The sequence below is a fragment of the Paralichthys olivaceus genome, chromosome 13, assembly GCF_024713975.1.
Source record: "Paralichthys olivaceus isolate ysfri-2021 chromosome 13, ASM2471397v2, whole genome shotgun sequence".
NCBI lineage: Eukaryota > Metazoa > Chordata > Actinopteri > Pleuronectiformes > Paralichthyidae > Paralichthys > Paralichthys olivaceus.
The window spans coordinates 3,019,947-3,031,637 of record NC_091105.1 but is presented as its reverse complement, the minus strand read 5'-3'; the positions used below and the strand labels follow the sequence as shown (position 1 = coordinate 3,031,637).

Genomic DNA, 11,691 nt, shown 5'->3' with positions numbered 1-11,691 from the left:
TGAAGTTTCCGGCCACAGCTCAGCTTCACCTGCTTGTGAACTGTGTTGATGCCATTTATGAACATTCAGAAAACTTATATTTCCCTTTTTGTTTTTAAAAACGTGAAGAAAAACTTTAACACATCAGGTACAAAAATTCACATCGTTTGTAAAAAGCTCAAATTCCATATGTTCACTCTCTTTACTAGACTAATGCTAAAAGTATTGTTATTTATTTATCAAATAAAAATGAATCCATGCAAATATAAATACAGAACTCTCTGGTTATGAGGTGTTAAAAATGTAACTGATTAAAACATTACTGCATCGTTCTCTGTTGTTTTACATCAAGTCCGCTGAGGAGTCCGTTAATGTTCACTGACCAGAGACTGAGGTAAGACTCTCAACTGCATCGTCACCTTATAACGTGAGCGGCTTCTCTGGGAGGGAAGACGGACGTATTGTTCTCTGAGCAGCTTCGGAATGAGAAACCAGAGAGAGTGTGTGTGTGTGTGTGTGTGTGTGTGTGTGTGTGTGTGTGTGTGTGTGTGTGTGTGTGTGTGAGTGTGTGTGTGTGTTCTGCTCAGCTCTCCTCCGAGCGATTCTTCTGGTGTTCCTCCAGGTTCTGCAGATCCTCCAGCATCTCCTCTATCAGAGGCGGCATGGAGCCCGGGATCTCCATCTTTAGCGTCACCACCCTCTCGGCCCCTGAGGAGACGCACACAGACAACACGTTAACGTTAGCGTCTTGTCCCCGTTACATCATGTGAAGAACGGTCAGAGGTGTCTGACCTTTAGCACTGATGCTGCGCAGGTCGGTGATCTTCATGAGGGCCTTGGGGAACATGAGGGGCATGCTGGGTCGCCGCTTGCGGGAGTAGATCTTCAGCGCCTCCAGCAGTGGCTCCTGCAGCACCTCCACCTTCGACGGCTCTTCCAGGTCTTGTCGGTCTGAACAGACGGAGATACACAGCGTTTTGCTTCGGGGGTAAATATGCACAGAGAACTGGTGCGTGTACATTTATTAAGTGGTTTATGGTTTAACGTTCCTTTGGAGCTCCCATACCTCCAGAGACGAGGCAGATGGCGCTGAGGAGCCCGCTCTCTGTGTCGTCCATCTCCAGCGGCAGCAGCTGTCCAGCAAAAGTGAAAACCTGATCTGTGAGCGGTCCGAATCCAGCGTTGTGGATCTGAGTGCGGGTCAGGGTCAAACCGTCAGAGAAGGTCATGGTGTCCTGGTCGGGGGTGTAGCGAGTGCAAATCCTCAGGATCTGGACGACAGAGACGGAAAACAAAGAAGAAAAGAAAACAGTGGAACGAGGTTTAATTTATGATGCTTCCATATTATCACATCGTAAACACCAGGAAATAGAAATTCAGGAATTACATGACGTGTTGTTGGAATATGAAATTTTCTATGTGTAGGGTGAAGAATGGCAAATCTGAAGACCAAATGAGGTTGAAAATTGTCCCAGAATGCCTCAGTAATGAAATGTGTCACGAGGAAACACATCGTGACACATGTGACGATGTGTCAGGCTCCAGGATCGTCTCCGGGACGATGACAGACAGATCTGAGGGGAACGCTGGAGGATGACAGAGAACAAAACATGCGACGCCCTCTGCCTCAGGGCCGCTCCCCCGTCTGCCGACCTGCCACTCACTTTGTCTCCGGTATGAATGTTGGCTGACGCTGTGATCGGAGAAGGTGTGACTCACATTTGTGTAATTACAGTCACTCAGTTCCAGATATTACCACATCCTGCTTACAACATTTATTCCAAATACAGAAGCAAAGATAACCATGTCCTTCCCGAAGAGGAATCTCGTTTGAGGACGGACGTACCAGGATGTCCAGACAGGCGGCTTTGAGCAGAGTGATCTGGTCGGCGATGGTCAGGCCGGTGAAACCCGGCACGCGCTTGGCGAACTCCACCACCTTGATGATGCACTTGGTGGCGAGTTCGCTGAACTTGTCCCACAGCCCGAGGTCCAGCTGGATCCTGTGGTCGGAGCTGGAGTTCTGGAGGCAGGAGAAGAGATGGAAGAAAATCTTTAAAGATCTTTAATGACGTCTAATTATCATGTCCCACAGATCCCGCACGTCAACCAAAGTTGTACTGTTTCGTGGTATTTGGGCCGTATTCACCATTGACTACGACTTTTCCAGTTAACTAAAGATTTGTCGTTATTTAAAACCAGGAAGTAGAGGTGGTTTGTGCAGTAGCTGTTTTCATGACTCAAGTGAGGCGAGGGACATTCGTGTATTCCTGGAAAGGACACACCCTTGTACGTTATAACAGTTTAATGTATTTCATAACAGCGGGAGATCTTTGTTTATTCATCATGAAGCGACGAGCAGGTTCTCCTCATTGTGATGGACGGATGCTGGTTTCTGGGCTTGTTAGTCGTTCCACTCGGATTTTTCTTTTTTGGTGTAGCAACGATACACACGTGTAGATTCAAACTAATCCTCAACTCAGTGTAATGTTTCTTTCTCTTGCTGTTAAACCAAAATATCAGGAGAAATTATTTCATGTGTTCTCTCATAATGTTCCGTAAACTGTTTCCAAATGTATTCAATACAATCAAATCTATATTTAATTGATCCTAAACACATTGATTTGTCACTGCAGCTCTATTAAAACTCTTTTCTCATTAAAAATAAGTTTGAAAATGTTTCAGATTTCGACTTGAAAAACCTCGAGCGTGTGTTCAGCCGCTGTGACATGGAGCTGTGACCTTTCAGCAACAGACTCTAAGTATTAACCACGTGTTGAGCTTTTAATGCCACTGCCCTCAGACGTCTCAAATCCCTCTTTACTACGGATCACGGCCGACACTCCTACATTTCCCATGAGGCTTTCAGACTCCGGTAATCCCACAAGTGGAAAATTCCACAAGTTTAGGGACATTTCTGCAAATCTCATGTATTTATCCTGTTGTTTTTGTGTTTTTCTATTAACAACCAAACTAGAAAACACATGCTCGAATCCATGATATCATTCACCTGTGATGCACAAAATACATCTGAATCCACTGAATCACTGGTTGGAGTCGACCTCTGCACATTATTTTTCATTTATTCATTTATTCCTGAAGAGTCAGATCTCATGTCACGACTCACTGTGGTGTATTTTCCCAGCTGGCAGAGGGCGGGGAAGGTCTCCGTGTGAGCTCTGCAGATCTTCTCCACGATCAGGCCGAGCTCCGACGTCAGCTCGTACGTCTCCATGATCGTCATCTTCACCGCCTCTTTCTTCCCCTTCCTCCTGATCCTGTCGTTTCTCACAGCTGCAGAACAAGAGCGACGCCGGTTACAAGATAATTAGGTCATAATGCTTCAACATGAGTTAGTATTTTGATGTAACACATTCATACGGGTGGTTTTAATTGCGTTTTCTTTTTATTTATAGTTACTTATCATCATGTTTAAGGTTAAAGTAACGAGCCCCAATCACGTTTCTGTGTCACAAGGGTTTGATGACAGCATCTCAGGAGATTTATCAGAATTCTTTTATTCCCCAATATCAGCATTGACCCACAAAAATCCTTATGGTTCTGGCTCGAGAAATCTCAAGTGTACACTCAGTTATCAGTTTATTAGGTACAACACCAGCCTAGAAGGAAAGAAAGAAAGAAAACTGTTGTACAGGGACACATCACCTGAAGCTTTGTTTATGTATCTATAACTATACCAGCCCCAACACTCCCTTTAAAGCTGCACCGAATCACAGACTCACACATAAACATTAGTTTTTATTATTAAGATCCATAAATAATTCCCTGAGAAAATTAAATCAAATATCCTGGATCCGCCTGCGTGTCAGGATCAGTGAACAGTTTCATTTGAGCTGATATATAAAAGAGAGGATTACATTTTTTTAACTAAAGGTTGAATTAATTTAATTTCATATGATGCTTTTAGTCTTTTATTCCGCTCAAGTGTTTCCCCCCGAAGTGAAACAACTCCGTCAGACGACACACGTAACAACATAGTGTTGCTTAAGCGTTTGTTACTGAGGCTCAGCTTGTAAAAGCAGGTTTCACTGTAACTCTGTGTTTGATAGAAAATTAACTGACTATAAATGAAACAGCTGATCTGAGTGAATCATCTGCTGCCTGGAGCATGTGCAGCCTGAACCAGGTTAGCCTTTCATAATCGCTTCGGTAACAGTGTCATCACATTACAATGCGTTCCACTGACTTGGTTCAGGCAGCATCGCACATGTCGAGGGAGCTCAGGATTATGCAACACCTCAGTCTCTGCCTTCCTCACTCCTAGTCTCCTCCTCCTCCTCCTCCTCCTCCTCCTCCGCGTGGATGCCCTAATTCCAGGCCTCCTTGTGTAAACACTCGAGTCAGCTCATATTGCAGAGCGACCGCAGCAGCAGCAGCAGCAGCCAGGAAGCGTTACATGGCATCCGTCTGCTCCATGTGATGTACTGTATTTACGTAATGTGAGTGTGTGTGTGTCTGAACGTGGAGGAGCAACACAGGAACATGTGTTTGGGTGGATCCTCCGCTGCCGCCCTATCACCGCCACCGGCTCCCTCTGCGTAACACCAGCCCTGTTATCTGGGTCACTGCACTTTTTGGGTTTGAACACCGTGTTTCTCGTGCGCAGTCGGGGGAGCTGCAGCGGAGCTGAGGCAGCTCAAGTCCAGGGAAGGAGTTTGAAATGTGCAACTGTGAGCAGGAAACTGCAGAAAGTCTCCAGAGAGCGAAGACACGTGATGAAGAATTCACAGAAAACAGAGATTAACACGAATGTTGAAGTTTAAGTGTGAGATCAAACTGTGAGTCTGTCCTGCACGTTGTGATCACAGTGGTCAGAGCTTCCACCATAATCTGGAACACTCATCCTGTCAATTACAGCTGGGCGGGCGAGAGGCAGGTCACGCCCAGGACAGGTCGTCAGCCAATCACAGGGCCGGCACATGGAGAGGACGGCTCACATTCAGAGACACAACAGACTGTGCATTTAAAGATGGACGGCGTTAAAGCTCACAAAAAGTCCAGCCAAAGCATCTCAATCGCCCCCTGCTGGCTGGCTGCAGTACAGGTCATAAACCCTGCCTCCTCCACGTTAGCAGATGGGACAATAAAGTACGTTGTTGTTATTTTAGTCACACTGATGTTTTGTTAATCAGGAAGAATTATTTCTTTCACTTTTAAGTAAATTTAACTCATAATACTTTTCCAAGTTTTATATTCACTGAAAATAATTCTATACTTTGACCTATGATATATTTCTACACAGTAGAATTGTTACTTTTACCAAGAGTTAAAAAAACTTTGTTTTCCACCACATCTGAAAAGAATCCCGTCCTGTTTCTGTTTTAAAGAATATAAATCATTTTTTCTTTCATTCTTTTCCTTCGTAACCTAAAAACAGGGCCGAGTGAATTTATTCAGCTCTGACCGACGTCTTTCTTTTGTCCAGCTGCATTCAGCTCCAATAACCTGATAAGAGGGTGTGTGAGGAAACGCCCAGAGCAGAGAGAAACGTCCTCAAACAGCTTATTGGTCTGAAGACACAGACATTACAACATTTTTATCATGAGGTTCTTACATCAGAAATGTTTTCAGCGAAATGAGAAGAGACTTTTTCAGGATGGAAAGTTATTTTGAGAATGTGACGGATGACGAAGAGATTCAAAACAAGACGTAACCTCTGAACTCAGATATTTGCTGGGATTTATCACATGATGTGGTGAATTTGGGCTCATTTCTGAGGTAATTTAAACTTTTAAACCTTTTAAAAATCAACTGCATTAGCTACAAGGTCAATTGTCAGGGCGACTAATCAGCCACACAGTTCGATTCCCGGCCGGTCGAACCATTAACTGAATATCTCTCATCCTGTTTCCTGTCTCTCTCTCCTTCAAAAACACAAAACTGAAAACAAAGCAGATTTTCTTCACTCAAACAAAGTTGTTTTGCTTTTTCACTCTGGCTCTAAGAACTATACTCAAAGGAATGTGATATATACTCTACTGCTGTTATCTTTATTATTATTTTCTGTCATCTGTTTTTTTATGAACGTCATAAATGTTATTATCATTATCCTGACCACACGGGACTGATATCTATGAGTGTGGGAATTTGGGGACAGTTGAGCCTTGGCGGAGATAACGAGGGTCGTTCTAGTTCCCTCCAGAGCGAACATCTAATTTTCTAAAGACGCCACGTGATCATCAGCAGAGTCTCACATCAGAGCGGATCGGACACTTACACTCCCTCGACATCCCCGCGGCGAAGCACCTCTGCAGCCGACAGTACTGGCAGCGGTTCCTGGTGATCTTGTTGATGATGCAGTTTCGGTCGCGGTGACACGTGTACACCATGTTTTTCTGCACGCTGCGGCGGAAGAAGCCCTGCGGGAGGAAGGAGAGCACGTTAATGATTTAAGTTCCAAGAAGTCTTGAGAATAATTAATAATAAAAACATCCTGTATTCACGTGTAACGCCTAAAAATGTTTAATTCATAAATATTTTGATTATTGAACGAGAAAACTGACATTTTTGACCTGCTGGTGGCGCTAGCGGAATGGATTGATTATGTGGGAACAATGATTGGCTGCACAATAGTGAGTGAATCCACCTAATAGATGCTGTTAGTCAATGTCAGAAATCTACAACATCATTTACGGTAAACATTCTTTACATTTGATTACAGCATGAGAAAACACTAAAAACTTAAATTTTGATTTCTTGTAAATTAAAAGTGGGAGTCACAGCAGAGTCCGATCAGTTTCTGCAAATACTCGAGAGATGAAAACATGAATTTAATCAGCAAAAAAGAAAATTTGACAAATCTTAGCCGAACTGAATAAATCAGGTTATTTACAAGAGGAAATTAAAGGTTGTGTGGAAAACGTCCTGTGTTCAAGTTGTACAGTAGAAAGTTACTGGAACACTGACGAACACATGTTGCTCACACGTGTGGTTAAACTGATGACTTCATTTACCCTGAAGCGTGTGTTCTTTTGTTTTTACAGCATGACACAGGTTTCCAACCCCCCCCCCCCCCCCCCCCCCCCGTGTGTTTGGTGAAGCAGACATGTTACCTTGCAGCCCTCGCAGGCGCTGACTCCATAGTGGTACCCGGAGGACTTGTCCTGACACACGAAGCAGGGCTTGTAGGTCCGAGGGGGTGGAGGCGGGGAGGTGGGGCTGGCGAAGAGGTCGTCCGAGCTGGAGCTGGAGCTCTGACTGCCCACTGCTGCAGACACACAACATCACACCTCACAACACTGGTGGTTCACAGGCACAGAAAGTGACACAACTGCGACGCTCGAGGGGAAGACGACTGGAAAACCGAGACGTCTAAAGAAATGCATGAGAGAGGTGAGCCGGTGTAAACAGGAAGCAGATCGTCTACGCTGCAGGTGAGCAGGTAAGAGTAAGATTTCCAAACTTCAGTGTTTTAGTGTGGACATTTTAAAACGTAGTCGTGTGGATGTAGCCGGAGAAACTAGTGTGAGCGTCCAAAGAAAAGAAGTCTCAGTCTTTAGTTTCCTTGAAGCATCACAGATCCGTTTTTTCTTAATTTAATTTACTCAATGTTCTGTTTTGAATTCCCCTCTTCTATGTAAAGTCTGCCGCTGCAGCACAGTTTAACTCTAACCTTCTTTCTTTATCCGGCTAAATGTAAAACTTCCCTCCATCAATCCCAGCAGGCAACACTCCCACTCAAAACCCACTCCTGAGCTGAGATCCGCTCGCTCGGCCTCCCCGCCGCCTCTCTGATCACCTCCGCCGACACTGGCGTGAAACAAAGAGAGCCATTTTGAAAAAAGAGAGAAATTGTTCATCTCCGTCCCCTTGAACCCGCGGCCCCTGGTTGAACCTGGAATCGGGGGGTCAAACGTGGACTCCCCCATCAGGCCGAGCGCTCTCCCAACACCAAACAATGCAGGAGCATGCCACAAGCCCCGGGTGAGTGATGAGAGGGAGCGAGAGGGAGGGAGGAGGAACAGAAAGTGTCTGTGGTGGGGCGGTGGAAGTGAATCTGTCGAGGGACGGGAGGGGGGAGGGGGTGGGGGGGTTTATTATTAAGTTTATTAAGAGATGCAATAAGCTGCTCAATGTTTTTAAATGAGTGTAAATTAACAAAACATTCTCTCATTCTCAGACACGACCTTCTCTAGCTTTTCTTTTCCTTTCCTTGATTTCATTTTGCTCATATTTCATATTTGCTGTAATCTGGTTATTTCGGCTTGAAGTTTCTCACTATTTTATTTTGAATCCACTAATTATAATTGATGTGTTTTTGTGGCATTTTGTTCTGAAACATCTGAATTTATAAATAAAGGTTTGTTGACAATCTCCACTTGGTTTTATCTCTTCTTGTTTAAAAGTTATTTTACATTCTTGAGGAACTTTACTTTACTACTTTATCTTTTTAGTTCAGCACATTTCATCTGTGCATGTTGTTTTTGACCTCAGTACATTCACTCTACAGCTGTCGTACATAAAACCAATCACACATAAAAAAAACAAACAAAGAGAAAACCACTGGGGTCAAATCTCTGTATAACGTTCCAATATTTCATAAAACTAATTTCAAACATGTTAAAGTAAAAATAGAGTTGTGTATAACCACACTATTCATTATATCATATAACTTATAGGCCCATTTGTTTGAATAAATACTTATTTTACTTGTAATACTTTACCTGTAATTGCGTCTGTACTTTTCCAAATACTCTTAATGGTCTATTTTTTATGTTTATTGTACTTTTACTGAGAACATCCTCTGGAAGTGTCTGGCTCTCCTCTTGACCTCCTGAGCTAGTGACCGTCCGGTGAACCCGCGGTGACCTCAAACTGACCGTCCCGTCCCAAAACACAGAGCGCCACCGCTCTGACTCGCCCGGGACGCTGCACTGCTTCCTCCTGCTTCACTTTCTCCGAGTGAAACATGAAGATCCTGCAGCAGCAGAGTCAGCGTGAAAACCGCCTCGCAGGAGAAGTTAACACTTTAATGTCGCTGACTCCATCTTGTCTTTAGTGAAGAGGTTATAACAAACTTTAATGAAGCGACATTCAGCCACGAGGCCATTTCAAATGTTTTTAAAACACTAATTTAAGTCATTACAACTGTGTTTTACTGCATTGACATTCATTATCTGTTCATACAGCAGATTCCACTTGTGGATGTTCATTATAATTGTGGACAAATATATTAATGAGCATTTATATCAACTTAAAACTAAAGTTAAGAGTGTTGTAACTCAGGTGGGAGGTTAAACTCGGATGTGATTAGAAGGGAAACTTTAAATTTCAAACTAAAATGAGATGTTTTAGAGTTTCATCATCCAGATGTGCAAATGTTTTCAAACAAACACGATTAACTGAACAAATCTGAAGTTTGAACAGAGACGCTCACGTTTCAACTATGAATTAATTGCATTACATCGTCATTTTAAGTCCTTTCTTTGGTTTCCAGGAAAGTTTCGAATGGATTTGAATATTTTTCACTTGTTGTTTTTCAACATATCAAACAGCTGAAAGTTTTAAAACATATCATTTATGGCCATAATTCATTTTCTATCAATGCTTTAAGATGTTTTACTCCATCTTATCTCTTCTATTTGCTCTAATCTCCGTCTCTTTATCTCTGCTGTTGGTTTTATTGCATCACTTTTTTTTTTTTTTAATCTCAGATTGTTTTACTGTTTACATTTGTTCTGTTCTCGTGATCAACCTGTCAATCATATCTGATTTTCACTGAACCTGCAGGAATGTTGCCTCTCAAATGAATATTGATTTACTGATTATTGACCAGGATGTGGACAAGACACAACAGAATGAGTTTATCCTGCAAAACTTCAGTCTTATCTCCAGAACATAGACGTGTCCCCTTGGACCTCGGTGTTATTCCTGAGGCTCAGTCTGATACTTTACAACACAACCAGACTTTTACTGTGAAAACAAACTACAGGAGGAAACACTACACTTAGGTGTGGATGATGTCCTGCACTGATATGTTGACAGTGTGTAGTTTCTCCTTCTGGTTTGGGCCTCACACTGTTAGTACAATAGTGTAAGATATGATTAAATGTTGTTTGCCTTCATGCTGGTCACATATTTGAATCAGGTTTTATAAAACGTGTTAAGCAAAAACATCTGTTTCTATTTTCCACCTACACTGTGAGCACCGGTGCTGCTGCCAGTCCGACTCGATCAGCTCGGGGAAGAAGGCTGCCAGGTCCCGGTCCTGGTCCCGGTCCTGGTCCCGGTCCCGGTCCCGGTCCTGGTCCTGGTCCCGGTCCTGCAGTGCGCACACGGGGCTGGATGAGCAGTAGAAGTCCATGATGTCTCCGGAGGCGAAGGACTGAAACTCCACATAATCGAACATGTTGCCCGGGCTTCAGTCCGCATGAGGAATCCTCCGCAGCTCGATCTCCTGCTTCACTTTTGACGCAAACACAGTTTCTATCGATAAAACGTGAGCGAGCTGCGCGCTCAGGGGGCGTGTGCGCTCATCCCGATGATCCACACACGCACCAGTGTCGGCATGTGGACGCGCAGCAGAATCCAGCGGTTTGACGCATCCACATCTGTTTCGAAGAACAAAGTTGGACCCAGGACTTTTTTTTCCTCCTCCCTCGTTATCTCTGTCTTTGTTGCCGGGACGCCTCCACCTGCTTTCAGCGCGGTTATGTCACAGGGAGCGGCGCTGTTACCTAATGTATGCGCCTGAACTCTGCGTGAACCTCCTCCGCTGGTGACCTTCACATGACCCAGCTCAGGACTGACATCAGCAGCAGCTCTGATCCACCTCAACACTAAAAGTTCGGTTTTGTTTTTAGGAAATGATTCTGGTGCAGACTTCAGATACACTGAAACAAAACCACCGTGAGATGGTTTAACGAAAAGTTCCACAGTTGGTGACACACGAGTTAATTTTTTTACTGATTTACTCCAAATTTAAGTTATATTGAGATGCGTTAACCGATAACTGATTTTAAAACTATAAGTTTCATGAGTTGTTTTCTTGCAGAAGTTAGTTTTTTTTACAGAATTAACTGGTAACACAAGTTAAATTAAAAAATAAGAAGATAAGAGTTACTTATATTCTATTTACGTACTTTGAACAAATGCAGTGCCATTGGATGCTTTGAGTAAAGTAAAGAGAATCCCATTGGTTAACAGTGATATTTAGAATTTCTGGAAAATGTGTATTTCAGAGATTTAATCAAATGACATAATTTATGTGATGTTCAGTGTAAAGTTATAAACCTTTAATATGTGACATCAAACTTTAAACATTTAAGACAAACCAGCAATTTTATTTATTGATGAGTTGAATAATTTATTTATCTGCAAGTAGCACACCTTAATGTTTGTTTTTAGAATTTAAATATTTCACATTTTATTCTGTGTCTTTTAATCTCTCCAGAAAATGTCTGGTCTGATATCAAATCTGATATTTTTAACAACGGTGCTCCAACATATTCTGTTTTCATTACTCCAGCGGCTCCAAAGAAAAGTTTCACATCATCACGGTCCGTAGACGTTTCTATCTGAAATTCAGACTTGGGAATTGTTTCCACTGGTGATGTTCAAATGATTCCAAAACCTTGTTAAAACACTTGATGGATGTTGGATTAACATTATCATCAGTGCTCTGGGGAACATTCAGGGTTGAGGGTTTGGACACTGGAGTGTGTGTTTTGAGTAGAGGGCGTCAGAGCAAAG

The 11,691-nt window shown here is 43.0% G+C and overlaps 1 protein-coding gene across 1 annotated transcript; it reads right to left on the bottom strand.

Annotated features, from left to right (window-relative positions):
- Positions 1-432: 432 nt before the first annotated feature.
- Positions 433-10,489, bottom strand: LOC109639786 (retinoic acid receptor beta). The gene is made up of 8 exons (XM_020103428.2): positions 10,138-10,489; positions 7,053-7,207; positions 6,218-6,359; positions 3,107-3,273; positions 1,826-2,002; positions 1,046-1,250; positions 772-930; positions 433-687 (listed from the first exon to the last, which is right to left on the bottom strand). The coding sequence occupies exons 1-8, from the start codon at positions 10,346-10,348 to the stop codon at positions 563-565; spliced, it is 1,341 nt and encodes a 446-aa protein (XP_019958987.2). The 5' UTR covers positions 10,349-10,489; the 3' UTR covers positions 433-562.
- Between the last annotated feature and the right edge of the window lie 1,202 nt (positions 10,490-11,691).

What these genes read in the sequence shown, in the direction of transcription:
- LOC109639786 (XM_020103428.2), bottom strand. Translation starts at nt 10,348, where the DNA reads ATGTTCGATTATGTGGAGTTTCAGTCCTTCGCCTCCGGAGACATCATG. An exon ending in AGCTGGGAAAATACACCACA is followed by an intron (nt 2,003 to 3,106) that starts GTGAGTCGTGAC and finishes TCCTGCCTCCAG; the next exon opens with AACTCCAGCTCCGACCACAG. An exon ending in CATCTGCCTCGTCTCTGGAG is followed by an intron (nt 931 to 1,045) that starts GTATGGGAGCTC and finishes CCGTCTGTTCAG; the next exon opens with ACCGACAAGACCTGGAAGAG.